Source organism: Erpetoichthys calabaricus, chromosome 13 (genome assembly GCF_900747795.2).
Source record: "Erpetoichthys calabaricus chromosome 13, fErpCal1.3, whole genome shotgun sequence".
Taxonomy (NCBI): Eukaryota; Metazoa; Chordata; class Cladistia; order Polypteriformes; family Polypteridae; genus Erpetoichthys; species Erpetoichthys calabaricus.
Window position 1 is genome coordinate 7,705,795 of NC_041406.2, and position 25,831 is coordinate 7,731,625.

The following is a 25,831-nucleotide window of genomic DNA, read 5'->3' on the forward strand; positions in this document are numbered from 1 at the left end:
TTTTCATGCTGATTTCAAATATCTAATCAAGCCGTCTCTATCATGCAAGGAATTTAACTGGCACATGGTTAAAATTTACAATGACGTATTTTTACACTATACAGTGGGTCCTTGGGTTACGACACAGTTCCATTCCTACAACAGTGATGTAACCCAAGAAGAAACTATGACACACATACAGACAGACAGACAGACACAGCTCAAGGAAGGGTTCTGGTGGTTCCAAACCTTCCATTTTACAATTATTGAGGCCACTACGCTCCCGGGAAGACCCAAAGCTTAGAAATGGTTTTATCCCGTTGCCCTGAGCTATGTCTCACCACAATTTGATCGCAAAGGTCTACAAAGAGTTCATTGGACTTAATGGCTTGATTTTTGTCCTTTCGTGCAGTTTGAATTGTGGGACCTTCTATACAGTACAGTGCACAGTTACACATGTGCCTTTCTAAACGATGTCCAATCCATTCAGTTTCCATAGGTGGACTTGTATTTCACTTTAGACGCATCTCAAGAGGAATTAAAGGAGGTACCTGACCAGCAGTTTGGAATTCCACCACAAAGGATCTGAATACAGGGGGGTCCTCAGGTTACGACACAGTTCCGTTCCTACAACAGTGATGTAACCCGAATTTTGGTGTAAGTCGAAACACACCCTAGCCTACATCACTTACCTATCCTAACACATTTGTAAAATCATAATCTAGAACATAAAAACACAACTAAGCCACAGAGAAAGGAAAAGGGCATAAATATGCTGTACTGTAGTAACAGGAAAAAATGAGCGTAAAAAAAAATCCTTACCTTTATTTCTTCTAACGTCTGAATTTTTTTTTTTTAAGTTTTTCTGGGAGTGAGCGTTGTAAACTCGAAACGTCGTAACTCGAGGTCTCCCTGTATATGCATGCTGAGGTTCTCCTTCCGAAAAGGTAGAAGTGTACACCTTCCTGCTGTACTTGTCCTCAGGAATATCCCTCTTAAGGGTCCAGCGTTAGTCAGCAAGCATACTTAGACTCCATTTGTCTTGGTTTCACTTTTCAATTTCAGAAATGTCCTGATGAAACCATTTGCCATTGCTCATCACTGACCACTCTGAGACTTACAATGGGAAAAAGGCCAGATAAGAATCCAAGAGATGTTTGTTTAAAGACATGTTAATCCTGAATGTAACGTAAACATAAACTGTGCACCTTAATAAGGGGTTATATACTAAATATACAGAAATACATAACTTAAAGTCTGTGTGTAATAGAAAACTTATGAGTACCTTTCAGAAAGCAGCATATAGTGACAAGTCAAGCAAAATGAGCCCTGTTATTGGCTAACTAGAAAGATTACAATATGTAAGCTTTCGAGGCAACTCAGGCCCCTTCTTCAGGCAGGATGTAGAAGAAGAAGAAGAAGAAGGGGTCTGAGTTGCCTCGAAAGCTTACATATTGTAATCTTTCTAGTTAGCCAATAACAGGGCTCATTTTGCTTGACTTGTCACTACATTCATAATAGCTAACTCGGTACAAGACCCTAGTACTACAGAAATCAACATGAAAAAGAACTTTAAAAAGCATCCCTAAGTTGTCCTGTGACAAAATCTTTGTTGACCAGTGTAATTATTTACTTTTACAAAATGAACCGTGTGTTATAGCCTTGGTCATCTGTGGCAATTTCACACATGACACATACTTTGTATATTTGTAAATGACAAGTTTAGAATGGGGAGACACAGTGATATAGTTGGAAGTAGTACAGGCTGACTTTATCTAAGTATCGGGTTTCATCCTGGACTCTTTAGGGAGCTGCTTTTTGACGTTTGGATGTACTTTTCCAGAATGTCCGTTTTGGTCTCCCAAATACTCTACGTGTTCTTTTTGGCTCTTTAAATGTTCCTTAGGTGCAAGTTTAGACTAAACTGATAATCCTTGAGCATGCCCTGCAAGCATATGATTGGCTATTTTGGATCTTTTGACCATTGCTTGTTCTCTTGCATGGTGTTATGTCATTTTGCCATGAATCTCTAGTTCTTAACTTCAACTGATTTATCTACCTGATGACTGCAGAGTTAAGAGGCAGAAATGGAATGCATGTTTGTAAAGTGATTTAAAAAATGGATGCAAATGTGTCTAATTTTGATTGCTTATGTTGATTTTTTTCATGCTGTGTATTAAGGATAGTACAATTGGTTTTTTGTACAGTTGATACCAATCAGTGATTTCATGTTACTAGAAGAGGCCAATTCAGATTTTTTGTTCTTTACTCTTTAAAACTATTTTTAAACTAAATTCCTACATAACCATACATGTTAGAAGCTTTATGTTCTACTCTGATCCTGGAGGGCCGCTTTGGCAGCAGTTTTTTAATCAGTGACCAATTTTTTCTGTTAATTGACCCTTTTTCCCTTCATTTTCATTGCCTTCTTTTTTAAGACTCGACCCTCTGAATTGCTTGTTTTTTCCTTAAATGGCAACCAAACAAAAATGAGACGTAAACTGAGCCAATAGATGACCAGCTAAGTTGAGGCCTCAAACTTGAACCAATTTTACTCCAACCAGTTTCCTAATTAAAAGAAGAATCTTTGTGGTAATTAAATCCGTTATTTAAGCCCATGGCCTGATGTCACACCAGACATTTAATTTTTCTAAGAACACCGTCAAAATGTTTTGTTGACCTGAGCAAATCAGTATTTCTGAGACACTTTTCTTTAGTTTTCAATATTATATACAGTTAGGTCCATAAATATTTGGACAGAGACAACTGTTTTTCTAATTTTGGTTCTGTACATTACCACAATGAATTTTAAATGAAACAACTCAGATGCAGTTGAAGTGCAGACTTTCAGCTTTAATTCAGTGGGGTGAACAAAACAATTGCATCAAAATGTGAGGCAACTAAAGCATTTTTTGAACAATTGTTTCATTTCAAATTCATTGTGGTAATGTACAGAACCAAAATTAGAAAAACGTTGTCTCTGTCCAAATATTTATGGACCTAACTGTAGTCATCTGGTCAGGTATTAGCTCACTTGACCACTTCATATTTGTTTGACTGCTAATTAAGGAAGAAACGAGCAAATAACGGGCCCAGGACTTAAAAAGTAATTCAATTAAAATGATGGCAAGACGTAATTAGCAAAAACTGCTCATTAATTAATTAATTAGCTGGAATGAAAACCTGCAACCACTGCAGTCCTCCAGGAACCGAGTCAGACACCCCACTTCTATATTCAAGTGGTATTTTTACAATTAAACTGCAGAACACGTTTTACCTGTTCATTTTTCATTAACAACATGAAACTCTGTAGGATTGTCGTTCAGTGATCATAAAAATTGCTAAAATAAAATCCCCTTAAAATACGGTTTTAACTATTAAAACATGGAAACAAGATATTTATCCATAAAACACATGGCAAAATGAATAAGTAAAATTACAAGCTGTTCATAAGATGTTTATCAAGAAGATGCAAGGCTAACATGTTTTAGTTTACAAGTAAAAACATTTTGCTATTAAGCTAACAAGCCAATTATTTACTAAGCAACAAAGACAAATTCTAGCTTGTCTGTTCTGTTTTCTAATTTAAAATGTAAGGTTCTGTACTAAACACAAGCTCACAAAACAAAAAAGACCTCAGCTTATTAAAGGAGCTTCTCTTTTAAATTCCGCTCAAGCCACTCCAAGTTGAGCTGGACAGCATATACGTCTGCCATTTCTCTTCATGCATAGGGCAACTCCTCATATTCCCTCTTCTTAGTTTATTACTCTACCATCTTTAATGTTAAAACCTATATTACAGTCTTCTCTCTCGTCCAAAGTCTTCTTGACTGCTCTCTGCTTACAGGACATTGTGGCAGTAAAACTGTACCTGCACTCCCTCAGGTACTGTAATATTTTGCATAAAGGATCACTACATCTAAATTACTGTAAAGCTTAGAAAAGCAGAAATTGAAAAAATTGGTTTATGAGATTGTCCAATTTACAGATCACTGATTGAGCCATTTGGAGTGAAAATCAGACAATCAATCTGAGCATCAGTACTGTCGATGACACTGTAATGGTAGATCAGGTCTACTTGTTTCTTCATTATTTTTGAAAAACATTGTTAGTGTTACTTCTTGTTCTAAAGTCAATCAGTGAATATAAAACCAGAAAGAGGTCTAAAACCTGTCAAATTGGTTGTTAACGTTGGAACAATTTAAGCCACATAGTTTTTTTTTACAACTAGCTGTCCCCTGCTGCTCTGCCTGCTTAGTAGTAAAACAGGACAAACTTTAAAAATCAATAAACAAAAAGGTATCACAAGCTAAGTGGAGGCAAGGTACACTCCAAAATGCCGAGGTAGACCCACTCGAATGGAGGCTGGCGAGTGAGTAAGGAGGGCCCTGCCCGGCTCCCCACTCCTGAGGTCATGCTTCCTCCTCCCCTTGGCCCACAGCCTCAGTATCAGATTGGCGTAAATAAATCACTCCTGCAAGCAAACTATGATACTTAGCGCGATGAGAGAAGTCACAAAATCAACTGGAATGTTCAAACAAATTATAGAAAAAAAACAAATCTAAATCCGTTAAGTAGTTCTCTCGTGAAAAGCGGACAGACAGACAGACGGACGTTGGATTTTATATATATTTATAGAGATGTAGCCATTTTACTTGCGTAGATAAGAGTTACAATAAATACAGGCCGTGTTACGTGCTGCGCTAGCAGTTTATTGAAGTAGAGCTTCCTTTATTATATAACTGTTCAGACAATTTCAAGATGAAATTTATTATCATGTATGTGTGGTTCAGTGAAATTCCTACCTGTATATCTCACACAGAGTAATGACGTTAGTAGAGTACCAACAACAAGTCTATAATTAAAATTCCTATTGTCAGAAACTCCACACAGAGCCATAGCAAGGTTTGGGGCAGCCATCTGTATAATTGGTATCCTGGCTGCAAAGTCGTGAAATATGTTTACACAGCACTGCTGTGCACAAAACCGAGTCCAAAACAGAACTGAGGGAATAGGGAAAAGGTGGAGGCTTTTAAAGGGGAAGACAGCAAATGAAGTCAGATGGGTCGAGCTCATGAAGGTCTTCAGCCATAGGCTCGAGCCTGGATGTGACATCAAAGGGGCCGGAGCCGACAAGGTCTCCTTCATAGGCTCGGACGTCAACAGGGCCAGGTGGAATCTCCCGTGAATGGTCTGCAGGAAAGCGAGAAAAAGAGTCGGTGCACTCTGCTACACCCCGGTCTGACTTGCCCTCATTCAAGCCCTTTAGCTACCTCCCATGCGCACGTGTGTGACAATATATAGAATTCATAAAACAGTGAATCATCAGTCTGAATTTACAAACAAGGACTAATTGAAACATTTACTCCAATAAGACCCAATCTCCGCAGTCTTTTATGGACTACGTTCTGTAGCCACGCACTAAAAAGTATACGACAATATGTTTTCCTGTGAGCAAAGTGAGAGTCACAGTTGAAATCTTAATTATCTGTTTGACGTATTTTCTGTTACTCTCGCCTCATATTGTACTCAGTCATGACAGGATGACACTGAATACCTAAGTTGTTTGCTTGTGGTAGGTACTTATTAGTTTTGTTCAGAGCGACTCTGGACTTGTTTCTCTGATGCAATCTCTTTATTTATCTGCTCTGGGACATTAGCATCTCACAAGTGTTGTTGTAAAAATGAGGAATGTTTCATTTCCATGGGTCTCAAGTCCGTCTGTCATTCGTTTATTGTTTAAGGAGCACCTCGGGGTATTTACAGATGACCGTGTCTGAGGTAGCTAAGCATCCAACAGCAATAGAGTTGTTTTTATGTTGTTGTTTTTTTATTTTATTTTAACTTTACACTCCTGACTTTGGCAGCCTTTAGTCTCCTACGACTAGTTGCAACTGCACAAAAAAAATTAATTTCTTAAAACATTTTCTTGATTTGTTAAAGGGCACACCTAATACCTGCTGAATATGGTGGTGGTTTTCCTTTCCTTTGGTAATCCTGGCATAATGTGAATCAACATTCGTAACACTTGAGATTGGTGGGTGTGTAGATGTTTCACCCGTTGTGAAATTATGCTTGACATTTCCATTTTTACCCCAATTGTTTTCCTGTCATCATTTAATTCAAACTGATTTACAGCCTTTTTAAATGAAACATTTTAATGTGTGATCATTCTTTTCAATTTGACATTCTAAGTATCTTTCTCTTTACAAAGAAATTCCAGTATTACAATATTCCTAATATGAAAGGCATGAGTATGGCAGACAAAAAAGTATGGTAAACTAGTGGGGATTAGATTTGTTATCCAAAAATATATTTCTTTAAATATAAAAATATGCTCGTAAATAGTTAATACATTGAAATGTTGAGAAAGTGGGTAGAGCGAATGATTAAAAACTGTATATTCATTTACAGTGAAACCTGTGCCTTAAATATTAGGTAATTTTGTACAATGATGACTCTAAGTCTCATCAGTTTTGTTAAATCAGTATTCATATTAACGTTTACAATGTTTTACACATAAAGCTGCTTTACAGTTTGCTGTGGTACAGTGCCTCGGCACTCCTGGACACTTGACTTCGATCTTGACTCTATCCCTGTTCATTTTAAGTTTACATGTTCTCCTCATTTATAAGTGTGACTTTTCTTTGTCTACTTCCCATATGTTTGGTTTAATTCACGACCACAAATTGTCTGAAATGTCCAACTGTGGCTATAGTGCTGTGAAATAATGTCATGCTGCCAAGATGGTCTTTGGTGAACCCTTAAGTGGATGCACAGATGAATGGATAGAAAAATAAATCGATAATGCAGGGTAATATCAACTATTAACTTTTACTGTAATGAAGATAATGGCAGTCATACTGCTGACCACTATACTAAAGTGAACTATGTATACAGTGCCTGTAGAAAGTATTCACAACCTTTCAAAATGATGAGTTACTATGTTTACAGGTAATTCAAATGCATTTAAAAATATTTGTTATTTGATATCTCTTGCCTTATGTTTACTCTCAGCGTTCCTCTTAATCAATTTACTGGGGATAATTGTGTGTCTCAACCTCTCTTGCTTGGTACTTCCTCTCTTGATCTCAATTCTCATAAAGCCATCTTCACAGACTCTGTCATTCGCTCACTTCTTGTCTGTTTTTTAACTACCACCAGTGGTGGATGGGTTCCCATTACACACTGTGAAAACATCCTTCGAAATTCTTTGAAGGCAAATCAGATTGCACCTCATTAGAATTTAGCGACCCAGCATTGCTTGGTATGTTATTCACTTTGTTATCGTTGAAATGCCCCTATTTAAAGTTAATTAACTTCGTTTCCCTTATGTATCATGTCATCAACTCGAACACCAACACCAGAGACAAACTGACCAATCAGATTGCTTGGAGGGACCAGATATATATGGAAGCGAAGGTCTGTGATAGGGTTTGCATATTAGCAGCTGGAGATCCACAAAGAGAGAAAAATGACTCACGTATCATAAAGTAGTTTTTATTCCTGAACTTTCAGTCCCTACCAGGAGCCTTCATCAGAGAATAATGCTTAGACTTACAAGAATCAAAGTTAATATACAGTATGTTTAACTGGGACAATGTACAAGTAAGATTTAAGGCCAGTACTAAAAGTGCCAGAGAGCTGGCTGAGTCTTGGCTATCAGACAGAAGCGCCATTAACAGACATTTGGACATAAACCCAGCATATGCAAACTTAAGAAGAACATATTCATAATAAATAAAACGTTATGACCAATACCCCCCACCCAGCAAACCCCCACCCTCACCTAATTGTGCTATATATTGCCTTTGATTCTTGTAAGTCTAAGCATTATCCTCTGATGAAGGCTCCTGGTAGGGGCTGAAAGCTCAGGAATAAAAACCACTTTATGATACGGGATTCATTTTTCTCCCTTTGTGGATCTCCAGCTGCTAATCATCTTGATACATAATTCGCCTGCCTCTTCACTCACTCACGTCCGTCTGAAACCGAATGCGCAGTCGCCTTCTGCGCAGCTGCCCGAAAAACCTTACGAGACTGACATCCAAACCCAACATCGCAGCAGGCGGCGGATTTACGGCCGCAAAAAGAGAAAGGCGACTTTGATTAAAGCTCTAGAGGCCTGAAAGGCAATTTCGACTACAGCTCGAGCCCTAATTACGCATTCTGATTCAATTACGCATTCATTCAATACACCTATATCAGGTTTATGGTGCTTATACTTATTACTATACCATATTGTACTGGAACATTCATCATTCAATATTATACTATAGGCCTGGAAAATTCATCAACTAACAGTACAAGCCTGTACAGTAATGAGTAAAGCAGACTACAATCATTACAAAACAATTACTTTGTTACTTATCATTTGTTCTTCATACACTGCTGACACAAACTCGTGCCCGTTTCATCTTACGTTGACGAAACGGGCTCTATGTCTAGTATATATATATATATATATATATATATATATATATATATATATATATATATATATATAATATAATATAATATAATCTTGGGACGAGATGTGTCTTTTTGATTCTTTCAAGTCACACCCTACTTACAACCATTTTAAAACAAGACCACGGTCATCTAACCTCTCAGCTGTGTGAATGCTTTTGGCAAACACGCTTCCTGCGCTCTCAGCTCTTGATGAATTTTATCAGGACAGTAATTTTATACTTTCTAGACACGTCAACGACTAAGCGAAGAAGAAAGAGCAGGGACAAACATTCGAAAAAGTCAGGTAATTTATTAGAAATAAAAAAACTAAATAGTTATACGTTGCGTTGTCATGATGTAACTCCAAACATGGAATCAATGCAATATTGACGAAAATATTGTTTTTACTGAAGTTTTAAAGTAAAAGTGAAAATAATGCATATGTAACAATTCCCATGAATATAACAATCTCTTTAAATTGTATAGCCGGTTAACCAAACCCAAGGGTGGGTGAGCGAAGCGAGCAAGGGGGCAGAGCCCTCTAGTGTTATATACTGTATATATATACATATATAATATTATACACACATACACACAAAGACAACAGCATTTTATTATATAGTAGATATTTCTGAAAATCTTAATGTCATAAACTGTAAACTGATTGAAGACATAACTATTTTTTAAAAACAGTAGTGGAGGTGATCTCTGCCAGGATTGGATTTCCATTCCAAGTAACACAGTGTTTTGTGTTTAGACCAAAACACTTTTTTTCCTAGAAGTACAAATTGAGTTTCCGTGTACATGCAGGGCCTCCGCGTTATTGTTTTTTTTTTTTTTTTTTATCATCAAACAAAACTGGTGGTTATACTTGAAACAATGCTCATGGTTTGAAGTTGCGTATTTCTTCTTGCTAAACGTCCATATAGTTCTTGCAAAATGCACCACTTGGCAACACTTTGACACAAAAGCCTGCAAGAGCTTTAAAGTCACCATTAGCTCCTTACTAACCACTGTGATCAGTCTCTGTCTTACTTGGGCACCCATTTTGGTTTTATTAATTAACAAGCAAGTTAAGTTTAATAAAACTAAGTTTGTTTCTTAGTCAAAACTAAGAAACAAATCGACTCCCACCCATGAGAAAGAGAGTTAGATCAACAGACTAAAACTTTAATAATAGTAAAAATATGTAGATAAGTAAATGAATAAAAATTAATAGAATGAAAAAAAAAAGAGTTGAGAGAATCTGCTTCCTCAGTGCTTTAAATTATTTTTCTCTGACGTTAAGGATCTGCACTGGCAATCGGAAGGTTGCCAGTTCGAATCCCGTAAATGCCAATAGGAGCTCTGCTCTGTTGGGCCCTTGAGCGAGGCCCTTAACCTGCAATTGCTGAGCGCTTTGAGTAGTGAGAAAAGCACTATATAAATGCAAAGAATTATTAATTATTATTATTCTAAACTTTTATTGATCAGGCCAGGTTTTGAAAAAGTTTTGTACATTTGATTTTTTTCCAATTTTAGATAATATATAACAGCACCCATTTTGAACACGTGACTTGATCTAGACAAGAGTTTCTAGCACTAATAAATAGTAATAAAAAACAAAACAAGGCGAAGGATTGGGGACCACCATGGTACACCTGTTTAATAACTGAAATAAAAAGGGTTGGGATGTCACATTGTCTTCTTTTAAGGCACTTCTATGGAAGTGTGTCGTCGCAGGTTTGAAAGTAAACACCGACCTCCAGTTTGACGTCATCGAGGTGGGACCTCCAAGCTGTTAACGGAAGAGATGTCAAAGGTCCTTCCATAATTCTTCCTCAATTTCATTGACATAAAGGGAAAAGGAGTTAACAACTGTGTCAAAGTCAAAGAGAACTTTATTGTCATCTCTGTGTACAAGTATACAGATAGACGAAATTGTGAAGCTCAGGGTCCACAGTGTAAGAACATGACGTGCAAATAATAAATTAAAAATAGAATTTAAATATTAAAATTAAAACACAAACAAGACAAGACATTGTGCAAAGACAAGACAAAGAAGTAGCAGCAATATTGACGTGTCACTCTACACACAGGATCCACTCTTCCCTTATCAGAGCCCTGAATACAGTATGTATGTGTGTGTATGTTCTATAATAATTGAGATATTGTATTTATTTGGCTTGTTGATTTGTAATACTGTTGGTTATTCAAGAGCTTATTTACAATATTATTTTATTTAAAGTTTACTTGGAGGTTTTGGGTTATAAGCTATGGGTAAAAAAAAATGAAATGGTGTGTAGACTTTCCATAGGCACTGAAGTGGAATCATGCAGCATTTTATTAATCTGCGTTCATGCTGGATGGCAAACTGGTAATGCAGCTTTATGTGTTGATGCTGAAAGTCCAGTCATGTGGCTTGTGGGAATAATGAGATAAATAGATTTTTCTCTTTCTCTTTGCATTTAGTTCACTATCCTGGTAAATGTATGTCACACACCAGCTCCACCTACACTTTCACTACCTGCCGCATTCTGCATCCCTCTGATGAGCTCACCCGCGTTACTCCAAGGTGAGGTTTATAAAACATTCGTAAGACAGTTATATCTCTGGTTCATTTGGGAGAAAACAAGTGACAGAGTTGCTTTTCTAGGTACAATTGTCTTGTTTTTTTTTTTTTTTGTCATTCATTATTGTGCGTTTTGTCTAAGTTAATTCTTTTTCCAGCTTTTTTTTATCTGCCTATGTGTCCCTGCATTCTTCAAAGGGAAGATTTCATAATGAGCAGCTCTGGTCACCATTCACTATATGTTGAATCAGAAAGAAAAAAGTACTCATGTTTGAAATAGTAGATTTGCAGTTGAAGTTTATAAATGATGGAATCGGTGACTTAGGGAATAGAAGAAGTAGAGTCTTATGTTCTCTACTTTCAACAAAACGTAGTGATAATTAATATTGATTAGCGAATCATTTTGCAGCATTCCCGGTGTGTCTGGATCTGCGACTCAGGTCTGCATCTGCCACAGGTTGTTCACACCTCAAGCCTTTGATAACAATAATGACAACGTAATTTATGTATATAGCACAATTTCACACAGCAGTGTAGCCCAAAGATGACAAAAAGAAGAGTAAACAATTAAAAATAAGCAATAATATTAAAGAATAAATAGCAACACAACAAGGTAAGGTCAGATGTATTAATTATACTATTAATTGCTTCCACAACTTAGCTATGTTATATGGGTTGGAGACGGTGGCACTGACCAGATAGCAGGAGACAGAGCTGGAGGTGGCAGAGTTAAAGATGTTATGATTTGCATTGGGCGTGACAAGGATGGACAGGATTAGAAATGAGGACATTAGAGGGTCAGCTCAAGTTGGGCGGTTGGGAGACAAAGTCAGAGAGGCGAGATGGCGTTGGTTTGGAGAGATGCTGAGTATATTGGGAGAAGGGTACTAAGGATAGAGCTGTCAGGAAAGAGGAACAGAGGAAGACCTAAGAGAAGGTTTATGGATGTGGTGAGCGAGGACTTGCAGGTGATGGGTGTAGCAGAATGAGATACAGAGGACAGGGCAATATGGAAAAGATGATCCTCTGTGGCAACCCCTAACGGGAGCAGCCAAAAGACGAAGAAGAATTGCTTCCACAACTTCTTGACAAGAGTAAATGTCTATTATGGGAGCATGAAAACCTGTTGGAATGCGCGAGGATCCAAATCATGCCTTCCAATTCCTCAAAGGCATCTGTGATGAGCTTGATCATCAGAATTATTTCATTGAAATCCGCACTCCCATTAGCACACTTGAGGACCCCAGTGTAAATTATAGGGGCAGTGCATTGAAGACCAGGAAGCACTTCTTCAAACAAAGGGTCTTTGGAATTTGAAACAAACGAAGAGGTCATGTTGCTGAAACAGAAACCTTAACAACTTTTTAAAAGAACGTGGATGAGGATATTACCAGCAACATACAGTAAAGATTCACTGATTAAATGGCAAGCAACTGAGTGGTCTCCTTCTGGTGGTGTTATCGGTTGTTTAAAGCAGCTGAGCCATTGGAGACAAGAGAATCTGAAAACACTTGACTTTGTAATTCAGTCATATTATTTTGCTATAATATTGATAAGGAATAATTTGCAGGTCCATTAATTGTTTCCAGTAGTTACTCTTAAAGGGATATATACAGTGTATATAGTAAGGACTGTAAAGGGACTTAAAGTCAAAATAATTTAAAGACTTAATGCAATGAACACTGTAAAGGTACCTACGGAACTTACACGTTTTGCTGCACTGAAGTTGTGTCATGTTGGTGCGTGTTCACTTGTTTAATATGTAGAAACTGTTTCTGTACAGTCCAAATGTTTGCCCCCCGTGCCCATTAATTGCTGTATTCTTTGCTGCTGCTGGACTCTTTTCAGGTCATGTGATGAAGAAGAAGAAACTACTGTGTATCACATTTTACTGAGGAGCAATTTAGAGCAGACATTATGACCCGACCTGCAGGGGGTGAGATATTTGCAATGTGGACTGAATTGGTGGGAACTTACCAGACTGGCAGAATGCAAACTAATACACGCCATTATCCTAACCTGAATTCACTGTGGCCAGTAGCGTAGTTTATTGCACCTGGTTTAGTCACATTTGCTTTCAAATGTCTCAGAGGCCTAGTTATTTTAGCAGAATACGCAGTACTCCGTTATGCTGTGTGAAGCCCAGGGTGCGTACACCCGCCCTAACCCCGACACAGACAGGCAGGCGAAGGGTTTAGCACCCAGCACACGGTTTATTTACAGTTCAGTGCACAAATCACCACAAGGCTCACCGAGCCCAACACAGAGCCTTCTTTGCCGCCAGTCTATCCACCTCCACTCTTCCTCAGGCTTTGTCCTCTTCCTCCCAACTCTGGCCATTGAGTGGTGGTGACTGGCTTCCCTTTATAGGGCACCCGGAAGGACTCCAGGTGCCCAACAACGTTGTGTGGTGGAAGTGTAGTAAAATAGGCCCTAAAAATGTCCATGCGCCCCCTGGTGGTGGCCACGAGCTCCCATGCTCATGACCTATGCGCTGGAAACCAAGGGGGCTGCTGGCCTCTGTCAGTCCAGGGGAGAAACTGTCTTAGAAATACTCTCTTCTCCGGTCCTTCCATGCTCAGGGCTGTCCCGGCCATCCACCATAGCTGGTAATCACAATCAAGATGTGTTAATATTGAAAAATGGATCTAAACATACGTTAGGAAGTGCATATAACAATTAACACACACATTGACTAAAATTATAATATTGCTACTTGCTTTGCACATATTTTATGACAAGTCAGTAAGAAAGATGCCATGTAAGATGAACTTTTCACCACGTAAGTTTGAAAGTAAGAGGAATAGAATATATGCATTTTCTTTTGAAAATGTGGTTGAAAAATTAATATTTGGACAATGTTGTATTATTCAGTGCTCTGTATCAATTCTTTCTTTGACTTTGTACTTTGTATCCTTCCTCACAAAAAATGGGGCAAATCCCGTTATAGTGCATACCGAAGTAATGAAATTTTCAGAATAACGAATGCTTTTTGTTGGCCCAGTCAAAAGTTCATATAACATCATGTTTAACAGATTTAATTTTAACGAAATATAAATTTCAGTATAACAAAAGTTTTTTTTGACCAAAAATGCCCACCGAAAATAACAAATAAAATGGACGTGAGTGCCCTAGGAACCAAGTTACCTGAACTATTCTATAACATTTCAGTAATTATTTACCGCTCTGATGCTGATCTTTCTGATCATAAAATAACCACTGAAGAGAAGAATTTACACAATTACAAAATTACTGTATTTGAGGGTCCCTCTAGGGTGTGGTGTCTCTTTCTCTTGCACAATTTGGCCCAAAAAGTAAATAGCACATTGTTACCTCATAACAGACTTGCTGTATATACTTGCAGATAAGTCGGGACTTGATTTTACCGTATAATTTCTGGTATTTCATAATGCTGGTCATATAAGTTGAATGTGGAAAACTCACGCTATTGGTACAAGAGATTATGATATGCTAACGCCCACCTGACAGAGTAATCACGGAGCACACGGCCTTTTTATTTCTATGTATTGTGCCTACGTGACCACACGTTAATACCCGAACTATTCCGAAGCGACGTTTGCACTGTTTTGTGTTTTTTGTATCTCACACCCTCATACACCTTTATCGTGAGAGCATCCCTTATCTACGATGGAGCGTTCGATCAGAAGAAAATATGAAGCTGGTTTTAAATTAAAAGTCATTGAAGTAGCGAAAATAATTGGTAACTGAGCTGCTCCAACAAAATTCTGAGAAACTGAGGTGAGATTGGAGGAGGCAAGAAGATGTAAAAAAAAAAAAAAAAAACAAAATTTAAGTGTCATATTTTTGAACGGGTATATAAGTCGGGCTCTGATTTAATGATTGATTTTTCGGGTTTCAAGACCTGACTTATACGTGAGTATATACGGTAATTTTTGAGTTTGGTATTTTTCCATCCAGCTGCTTTAGCGCTGGACTCTCCTCAAGAAACTGTGACACACATACAGACAGACAGACAGACACAGCTCAAGGAAGGGTTCTGGTGGTTACAAACCTTCCATTTTACAATTATTGAGGCCACTATGCTCCCGGGAAGACTTGGAAATGGTTTTATCCCATTGCCCTGAGCTATGCCTCACCACAATTTGATCGCAAAGGTCTACAAAGAGTTCATTGGACTTAATGGCTTTATTTTTGTCCTTTCGTGCAGTTTGAATTGTGGGACCTTCTATACAGTACAGTGCACAGTTACACATGTGCCTTTCTAAATGATGTCCAATCCATTTAGTTTTCCATAGGTAGACTCGTATTTCATTTTAGACGCATCTCAAGGGGAATTAAAAAGGTACCTGACCAGCAGTTTGGAATTCCACCACAAAGGATCTGAATACAGGGGGATCCTCAGGTTACAACACAGTTCCTACAACAGTGATGTAACCCGAATTTTGGTGTAAGTCGAAACACACCCTAGCCTAAGTCACTTACCTATCCTAACACATTTGCAAAATCATAATCTAGAACATAAATACACAACTAAAAACGAAAAGGACATAAATATACTGTACTGTACACTGTACTGTAGTAACAGAAAAAATGAGTGTACAAAAAATTCCTTACCTTTATTCCTTCAGATCTCTTTACAATGTCTAATTTCACTTCCATCATGATGACTTTCCATTTCTTCGAAGCACTGCCATCTGAAGACTCTGGCTTTCATTTAGGAGCCCTGATAAGGGTCAAAAAATCCGCCAAACAAAGCAAAACAAATGGAACACTTCTCCGCGCGCAAACCAAGCTAGTTTGCCAACTCCCTCACTCATATGCCGCATTACTGTGTATTCTTCTGCTGAGCGCAACTGAACTAGTTCGCCCACGTAGTCTGTAAGTAAGACGCTAACGGCGTAAGCCAAAACACTCCTGTCTCAATTTTTTTAAAAGTTTTTATGGGAGTGGCCGTTGTAAACTCGAAACATCGTATGTCGAGACGTTGTAACCCGAGGACCCCCTGTACTTATAATGAATGAGAGATTTTTCAGTTTTTGATTTTTAATAAATCTGCAGACTTTTCTAAAATCATGTTTTTCCTTTGGCATTATGGGTTATTGAATGTAGATTGATAGAGGAAAAAATGGCAAATGTGTCAATTTAAAATGAATCTACAACACAATAAAGTGTATGGACAGCGAAGGGCACTGAGTACTTTCTGAGCCTACCGTAAATTGAAAAAGATTGCATGATGATACACAAGTAAGATCACATCTTGGATTGTTGGTTGCAGTTCTGTTTACCACACTACAAAAAGAGACGGCAGCTGTGGAAGAGCATTTCTCACGTGCAGTGGAAAAAATTTCAAAATTGAGTTTTTTTAGTTTTTGGAGTTACTAGATCTTTCCTGATGTTATAAGGTAGCAGTGATGGCCAAATATGTCTTCATTCTGGTCATAGCACGATGGAAGAAGCTCGTATATACACAGTATTTTACATACTGCAAGACAAAAACCTAGCAACTCCATTGAAAACGTCGGATTACGATCACATGATTTAAATACTGCAACTACATGATGTTGATTCGTGAAAAAAATGATATTGTGTACGTGAAGCTCAGGAAAAATGAAATCTTAAGATAGTTAATTACAGGGCGTGACCTAATTTTCTCAATTTGCCAAAAAATGTGAAAGATGGGACATATGAGGTTTTTCCATAGTTGGTGAGATTTGTGTGTATCCATGAACTGACAGATGACTCTGACATGTTGAAGAAATTAAATCTCTTTAGTCTTGAGGAGAGACGTGCGCATGTGGACTTCATCCATGTCTTGAAAATGTTCAGTCATTTGGTAAAGTTGACCCATCAGAATGACTTGAGTTAAACAGTGAATTACATGCTTAAGAACGCCATCTAGAGACTAGTGATGGGAGGTCCGTCTCTTTTCAAAGATTCGGCTGTTTTGGCTCAGCTCCCTTAGAAGAGCCCAAATGGCTCTTCATTTAGTATCACTCGGAGCCTTCTATTTCAGCCTAATTTAGCAATTATGAATCAGTGTTTTCATAAAAGCCTTATTTTTATGCATTTTTTTTGTTACAAAAAAAATACACAGTTACTGTTGTTTAACATTTTAATCAAAACTTTAAATGAATGACTGAACACAGAAACACAGCAAACAGATCAAATAAATAAAGGCCAACGTCTTAACATTATAACACTTGTGGATACTGAAGTCAAAAACGACGGGAGACAAACACACCAATTTAAAATAAAAAGCAATTTCTTTATTCTTGGTGAGTTAAAGAGTACTGCAGCCCCCCCAAACCTCCGAAGAGACTGGAGCCTCACCCCAGCTCAGTGCCACTGACTGGTTAGAACAGAAAGTCTGCAGTCTAACGTGTGGCCTCCCTCTATCTACCTTCTTCATGTATTAAACAAAAAATATATATATATATACATGGCAGTTCATTTTGAGGTTATACATAAATTATAATAGCTTACTACTCCCTGAATTGGAATGTGTACATTGCTTCGTTCAGATAAAGAGGTTATCAGAGCACTCACAGTTTTAAGAAATAGGCTCATATAAGTTTAAACAGGAATTCAGAAACTATCACATTGATTTATAATATCACAGGGTGTTCTGTTAGTATCAAGAGGTCAGCATTTTCTCATAAATGAATGCAAACCAGTCTCATATTGTGTGCACAAGCTTAATTCTTTTTCTACCTAAATGAAGAACAAATCATATAGAAATAATAAATCATATAGCTCTCTGCAGCATGATTAATACAAAATACAGTCCTTGGTATGTATGAGGTAACTACTTATAATCATTTCAGTTAATACTGTTTTTTCTTCCTCACATGTTAGATAAAAGTCTGTAGTGATTGGCCGCATGGTGTGCCCATCAAAGTAAAGTCCCGCCCCTGCTTGCATGGATTCTCAGCAGAGCTGAGCAGGAGCGGTTGAAGATTTTTCTCTCCCCGACAGGAGTAGGGTCTTCTCGTTCACAACAAAGAATCGGCTCTTAGAGCTGGCTCGTTCGTGACAGACACATCACTACTAGAGACTATAGGAAAGAGTACTTAAAGCAAGTCGAGAAGCACTTCTTTAACACTAAAAGAGTTGTGAGGATCTGGACAAAAGAATAACTGCCCTTTCAAATAATGTATAACCCGCTGTGCAAGTGAATTACGGATAACTAAAGCAGCAGGATATCGTTTCGCAAAAGAGGTGTTGTACTGTGTTAACCGTGATGGACGCAGTGAGAAGTCAAGCCAAATGACCCCTTTTATTGGCTAACTGAAGAGATTACAATATGCAGGCTTTCGAGGCAACTCAGGCCCCTTCTTCAGGCAGGTTGTGTTTACCCACGTCTTTCATTATTGTGAGAATGTGGAGTTATTGAGTTGAAACTGTAATAATAATAATAGTGACAACTTTAAACAAGTATCTGAGTTTACATATTGGGACAGTTTGGCCATTAGTTAACAAAAACAGCATTGTCTCCTCTCATTTTTGAAACATCTTCTTATTGTAAGTGGATAAAGGGAGACGACCTAAGAGGCACTCTTATGAGAAACTATGATGGAGTCCAGATATTTTAAAAAAGCTTACAGTATCTTTAAATCCATATCCAGAAATCTCATCTTATAGTTGACTATACTTAAGGTTTTGATTTGACATTTGAGAGTTTGAAGTGGGCCACGCTATTATTTTGCATGTGATGGGCATCTGTGTTTCTACTAACCAGTTTATGTGCTTGTATAACTGTGACCTGAGATCTTTTTCTTCACCAGTCAGGCAAGGTAAAATTAAAGACCTTGTTTTATGTGCCGCTCTGTCCTTAAGGTGTTTTAGCTGTGTTCCTAATAACTGATTTTGATTGATTGAAAATATCATACAAATTTAAAAAAAAAAAAAAAAAACACTTTGTCTAATGTAAAAGCATATCATACAATATAAATGTTGGCAGGTGCAAAATACACAGTGCATGTTGTGAATACGGCTGGTGACTCTTCCAGGTTTTTAACTTGTGTCCTTCTGCAAAAGGCAGATTGCTAACTTCCTGTCTGATTGTACCGTGTGCTACCCTTTAAAGCAGGGGTCTCAAACTCCAGTCCTGGAGGGCCGCAATGGCTGCAAGTCTTCATTCTGACATTTTTCCTAATCAGTGACCAGTTTTTGCTGCTAATTAACTCCTTTTCCCTTCATTTTCATAGCCCTGTTTTTAAGGATTCCTCTAAGGATCCCTTGAATCGATTCATTTCTTCTTTAAATGATGGCCAAAAAGAAATGAGAAGCGAAACGAGCCAACAGATAACCAGGTAAACTGGAATTTCAAACTCCAACCAATTTCATTCCAACCAATCTCTTAATGAGAAGCCGATTCTCGCTGTTAATTAAATTCGTTATTTAATTCCATGGCTTGTTGCTGCTCTCATTCTGCCACAGCAGACATTTCCAAAACGGTTGATTTTTCTGTTTTTCCTAAGAACAGAGTCAAGATGTTTTGGTGACCGGAGCAGGTCAGCATTACCGAGACCTTCACATTTCTTTATTTTCAGATATTGTGTGATGGACACAGGTGAGCTGGTCTTATTGTGCAATAGCAGACATTTCCGAAATTGTGGATTTTCTAAGAGCAGATCAGCATTCCTGAGACCTTCACCTTTCTTTATTTTCAGATATTGTATGATGGACACCAGTTGTTTTGGCTCGTTTCGTGTCTCATTATTGTTTGATTGCACATTAAGGAAAAAGAGACATATAAAGGGCCTGATCATTAAAGGGGTCAAGATAATTAAAACTAAGGCAAAAGAAATGAATTAGCAACACAAACTGGTCCCTAATGAAGAGGATGGTTAGAATGAGAACCTGCAGCCACTGTGGCCCACCAGGACTTTGCTTTAAAGCAGTGGTCTCAAACTCCAGTCCTGGAGGGCCGCAGTGGCTGCAGGTTTTCATTCTAACCCATTTCTTAATTAGTGACCTGTTTTTGCTGCTAATTAACTGCTTTTGAATTGATTTTATTTGACTTGCTCTTGAAGACTCAGACCCCTCAATTGTTTCTTTTTCCTTAATTAACAGCCAAACAAGAATGAGACACAAAATGAACCAAAACAACTGGTGTCCATCATACAATATCTGAAAATAAAGAAAAGTGGAGGTCTCAGGAATGCTGATCTGCTCTTAGAAAATCCACAATTTCGGAAATGTCTGCTATTGCACAATGAGAGCAGCAACATGGAACGGGTTTAATTAATGACAAGAAGCGGCACCTCATTAAGCAACTGGTTGGAGTGAAATTGGTTTGAGGCCCTGACTGAGTTGGTCTTCTGTTGTCTCCCTCACTTCACATTTCACTTCTGTTTAAGGAAAGAAATGAAACAATTCAGAGGAACGGTGAAGAAATGCAGGGAAACATTTCTTTAAAACCAAGTCAATTATATGAATTCATAAGAAGTTAATTAGCAGCAAAAACAGATCACTAATTAAGAAAAGGGTTAGAATGAAAACCTTCAGCCACTGCGGCCCTCCAGGACTGAGTTGGGCACCCCTGCTTAAAAGAGTATTACTGGTTTTTAAATAAATTGGAACTGTACATTAACATTTTTTTTTTATAAAAGATGCTATTCTTTTAATGTTAACAGAATTTACATTTGCACATTTTTGCATGGAAGTTTGTATGTCTTTACTTCATAAAGCTGGCATTGATTCAGAAAATGCATTACAAAGAAATGAAAACAGCCACTTGTTATGAAGCTAATTGAAAAGTTCTTATACAGATGACCAGCGTTTGTTTGTCTCTGTCATTCTGTCCTATGATATCAGTTTCACTTGGTAATTTAGTTCTCGAATGTTTTGTTTTGTAGATAATTACATTTTTGCGGGTTTTGTAAGGGCATGGCTGATTCTTTAACGTGATTGTCTGTCTTCTGTTTCCCTTCCAGCCTTAACACTGGCCCCACTCCAGCAGCGTATGTTACACTGAAATCCACTCCTGCTGCCACTCCGTGCACTCCTCGTCGTTTGAGTCTGGCAGAGTCCTTCACTAACTTGCGTGACTCCACCAAAACCACGAGCACGTCCCTGGGGCTTGTCAGGATGTTACAAGAGAAAGGCATCTCGGCTGCGGTCTACAATCCCCAGAGCTGGGACCGGGTGCACAGTGTGCCCACTGCCTTCCTCAGCCCCAGTGTCACCAAAGTAGAAACTCTTCCTTCCACTCCCCCCAACTCTCCAACAGTGCTGCAGCCCAGCCCACCCTTTGACTTCAAGAGTTCCAGCCCTCCATATGACAACTTTTTAGCATCCAAGCCCGCCAGCTCCATTTTGAAAGAAGTAAGAGAACAAAGCAAGAGTATTTGCAATAGTGAGAGCCAGACAGATGTGAGTGTCAGCAACCTCAATCTGGTCGACAAGCTGAAGCGGTTTGGCATGTCCAGACCCACGTGCCTGGCCGGTCCTGCACAGGCGACATCTGTGACTGGCTTTGGGGGGCCTATCCTTAATGGAGCACGTCGACCCATCTCCTCTTTTGGCCCCGGAGGACTTGTCAGGGAGAGTCTTCCTTTGGGCTGCCCCGTGGTGGTCACCAGTGCCATAGGGGGACTTCAACTGAATTCGGGCATTCGACGCAACCGCAGCTATCCTACCATGGTAGGAGCCAGCATGCAGATGAAGGGCCCCGTGCCTCAGACTTCAGGGATACTGATGGGGTCCTCCCTTCCCAAGCAAACGAGCCTTCGGTAGAACTTTTCATCAGTATGCTTTGTTCTGCTTGGTTTCTTAATCCTTAGTTTTAAAAAAAAATAATAATAATTTTATTATAGTGGTCGACACTCCTATGTGCCTGGTGTATATCTTTTTTGTTTTAAGGTGCACTCACCCCTGAATTGTACTGTTGTTTAAAAGAAGAAAATTCTCTTTGTTGAGGTGCTCTCGAGAGTTTGCTGCAATATGTCTGAAAACTGTAGGAAATGGAAACAAGTTAAAAGCAAAATGTAAGCGTTTGCCATTCTCTGCATTTGGGGCAGCACTGAGCATTACGCGTTCAGTTCTCCATCTTCAGTGTGAACATCCATCCCTCCATTGTGTGTATTTACCTGTTGCTTTGTACAATCTGTCCTTTTTTTATTATTGAGTAAGTCACTTGCCTAACCCAAATGATTGTTTTGCAGTCTCTGCAGCTCAGTTTGCCAAAAACGATGGCCCATAGCAAGCTGAATGGGTTGATGTGAAGTCTCCATGGGAAAGCAAGACATACTACATTCCCATATGTGCCCATAAAAAGGTATTAGAATAGAACAAGAAGAGATGAGAGTATTAAATTAGCTGTGAGAATTGTCGAAGGAGAACACGCAGTTGGATGACAGGCAAGTTTCTTCTATTTTTTGACCTATCAATCGATCATGGGACATATTGTGAAAATGGTCAACTTCAGGAATCAGGTTGTTTTGTTTTTGTTTAGTTCACAATTACCCCTTAATCAATATTCTCTGCCAAATAATGTTAGCTGTGCCAAATATCTTGACTGTGGCACCAGTTATCAGTAAATCCTAATCAGTTTTGTGCAATCGAAATAATCAGCTCTGAACAAGAGGAGTCAGAGTCGAACAGTATTAGTGCCTCTAATCACAGTTTGTTCAGCACTGCACAACTGCGTCGGACATGTTATTCGTTTGCCATGTTGACTGAACTATGACTAGCACTGATTTTTTTTTGTTGTTGTTGTAAATATTAAAAGTGTTTAAAAGGTTCCTCTTTGAACCCTTTTAACGTGCATTACTTCATCATGAAATAAGGGTGTAGTAGGTCTTAAAATGAGAGATGTTTGGAAAAATGAAGCAACCCCTGCAGGAAGTGTGCATGGATTTGAATTGCAAAGAAGCCTATTTATTCTTTTCCTGAAATATTTTAGGTTTTTTTTGTCATTATTTGCTGTTGTATGTGTGCACTTATCGTGGACTAACTTGAAAATTTCTCTTTCTTTTGAATGTATCCAGTAACAGCAGATAATAACCTATACTGTATATTGATTTCATTAATGGATTTTATCCATTATCACAGAAAGGGACGTGTGGTATTTGTAAATTGTAAATATGAATACAAAAAAAGAATAACTTTTTCCAGAAAATAGAAAAATATCAAATAAAAATGGCCTATAAAATAAATTATGATAAGAAAAACTGTGCCTTTCTTTGTGCGTCTTTTCACAGTTTCTTTTTTCTCACATAAAAAGGGTTAAAACAATGCGTTCCTTATACGTGACTTGAAAAGACCTGCTTTGGCCTTCTTAGCCTATTAGTAATTGGATTTTACATTGTGCAATTGTTTTGTATTCTTGTTCTTAATCCTTTCCGTTTTATTGTTCTCTAACATCAGGAGGCACCGTTACCCCAGTTCACGTTCAGCTTCACAAAAATTCCCAAGTCCAGCCTCCATCATCAATGTGCTTACACGGTTTCAGCCTCCACATTTTGTTCATCCGCGCTTCGTATTTTTTTTGTTGTTCCTTCAGTGTATTTCTCCTGATTTCTTCAGTTCATTCCTAGGATTTGGTATTTCCTTCCATTTTGGTATCCTTAAACTTTGACATCAGTAGCTCAGCCTTTGTACAAGTTTATACATGATATAGATAGATAGATAGATAGATAGATAGATAGATAGATAGATAGATAGATAGATAGATAGATAGATAGATAGATAGATAGATAGATAGATAGATAGATAGATAGATAGATAGATAGATAGATAGATAGATAGATGCTTTATTAATCCCAAGGGGAAATTCACATACCCTCCCCTCCTTATTTGCTGCCTGTTGCCTTGGATTTCTGTAAGTCTAATCATATTCCTCCGATGATGATTCCTGGTAGGATTTGAAAGCTTTTTATATACGTGATTCGTTGTCTCGCATTGTCTTTGCTATAAATATGCATACCGTATCATAGACCTTCGCTTTCACATATTTATATACAGTACACCCCCAAAATTCACGGGAGTTACGTTCCTAGAGCACCCGCGAATTATGAAAAACCGCGACTTTTGGATGTAGTTAAAAAATGCCTATTTTTATAGTTTAAACCCTAAATACAGTATGCCTCCAAAGCACTTTAATTTTGTTGCAAACTCAGCTTAATACATTAATACATTACCTAAAAACAGAATGTAAAGGTAAACCTGTCTACTGTACAGTACTGTACTGCTATGTCTCCTGCGGTGCTAGAATGTAAAATACCGATGTTACTGCTATACGTACTGTAATTCATGCAAGCACATTTTCTTTGTTATAAGCAGAGTAAATACATAATAATTTCATTTAATTAAAATACAGTAAAATGTACGGGCACTCAACAATAATGAATGATATTGATGATGATGATGATGAAGTAGCTGAGCAGTACGATGTAAAGGATTTAAAACTACTCGGGTGGCGCTTCTTCTTCAGGCACTTCAGGAGGAGTCGTATCTTTGGACGGGTCTTCTTCTGGTGGGGTTTCATGTTGGCTTTTCTTTATAGGTTTCAGGAACATTGTGATGGGAAGTTGCTACATTATCTCCTGTAGCGAACTGCTGGTACAATTTCCCTGCTTTCTCACGGATGATGTTACTGTCCAAGTGGATGTTCTTCCTGCAGTCAGTGATCCACACTGCCAAGGCAGATTCCATCCTGACGATATTTTTATTCCTTACGGTCGTTACCTTTTTGGTACTATCACAGAAACTTACAGATACGGTACTCCAGATCGCGGCAGCGCAGCCACACCCAGAAGTGCAGCCTAATTTGGGTTAATTACCACCTGAAGCACTTCCGGGTGGGCTATAAAGGGCGCTGAGGGTGCCAGAGTCGGGAGGAGGAGGACCAAGCTGCCTGGGAGGAGTCTTTTGGAGTCTGTTTTGGGACTGTGTTGTGGCTGAGGGACACGGGGAAGACGTGTCCCCCAGCTGAAGAAAAATAAAAGTTCTTTTGGTTTATTTTAAAGTGCCTCCGGTGTGAGTCTGTGTCGGGTCAGGTGCCTATATAGCGCCTTTGTTACAAAATATGTATATGTATATATAGTATATATATATATATATATATATATAACTGTGACAGATTTTCAGTTGTAGAAAGGCTGAGCTGCTGGTGTCAAAGTCATGCAATATTAATAGAAATGAGCTTAAGAAATCATGAGAAGTACACTGAAGGAACAACAGGCAGACCCCAAAAAAGATGCAAGGCGTGGATGAATGTACACACACACACAACCGTTCAAAAGTTTTAGGACACCTCACTTTTTTCAGTTTTTATGGAAATGCATGCATGTTTTGGGTCATTGTCTTGCTGTAGGATGAACCCCTGACCTAAAAAACACGATACCAGAAGGTATTGTGTGGTGCTGCAAAATGCTGTGGTAACCCTTGTGATTCAGAATGCCAGTCACCAACTCTCCCCGGACCACCTCACTTCCTCCTCCGTCTTTGACAGTTTGCTGTCACACACCTAAGAGCCATCCTTCCACTAACTCAACAGCATAAACCCTACATGATGAACCGAAGATTTCAAATTTGGATTCATCGCTCCATAAGACTTTCTTCCAGTCTGCAGTTGTCCACAGCTGGTATTTCAAGGCTCTCTTTTGTCCTTTAAGGAATGGCTTACTTACTGCCACTCGCACAGAGTCTCCTCTTCACATTTGCTTTTGTCGACCTGCACTGTTAAGTTGTGCTTGAAGCGATTGTGCTATGAGGCGCTGGTGACCACACAAGCTGGTGACCCCCAGAAACTTGTCTTCGGATTGTTTTGTGACGTTGGCTCTGCCAGACCTCTTCTTATCAGAGTTTCTTCCAGCTTCCAGTTACCTTTGGATTGTGTTGGACACCACTGGACTCACTGAC

General features: G+C 38.5%; 1 protein-coding gene across 8 annotated transcripts in view; it reads left to right on the plus strand.

Annotated features, from left to right (window-relative positions):
- trak1a (trafficking protein, kinesin binding 1a) overlaps positions 1-23,140 on the plus strand; it is a 294,945-nt gene extending 271,805 nt beyond the window's left edge. For 7 of the 8 annotated variants that reach the window (XM_051935637.1, XM_051935638.1, XM_051935639.1 and 4 more), the window contains 2 exons: positions 10,882-10,984; positions 20,902-23,140. In XM_051935637.1, the coding sequence (XP_051791597.1) occupies positions 10,882-10,984; positions 20,902-21,703 (905 nt within the window). In that variant the 3' untranslated portion in view covers positions 21,704-23,140. Of the gene's footprint in view, positions 1-10,881; positions 10,985-12,829; positions 12,918-20,901 lie in introns of all 8 variants that reach the window. The other variant, XM_051935640.1, reaches the window with a different exon arrangement.
- The last annotated feature ends 2,691 nt before the right edge of the window (positions 23,141-25,831 follow it).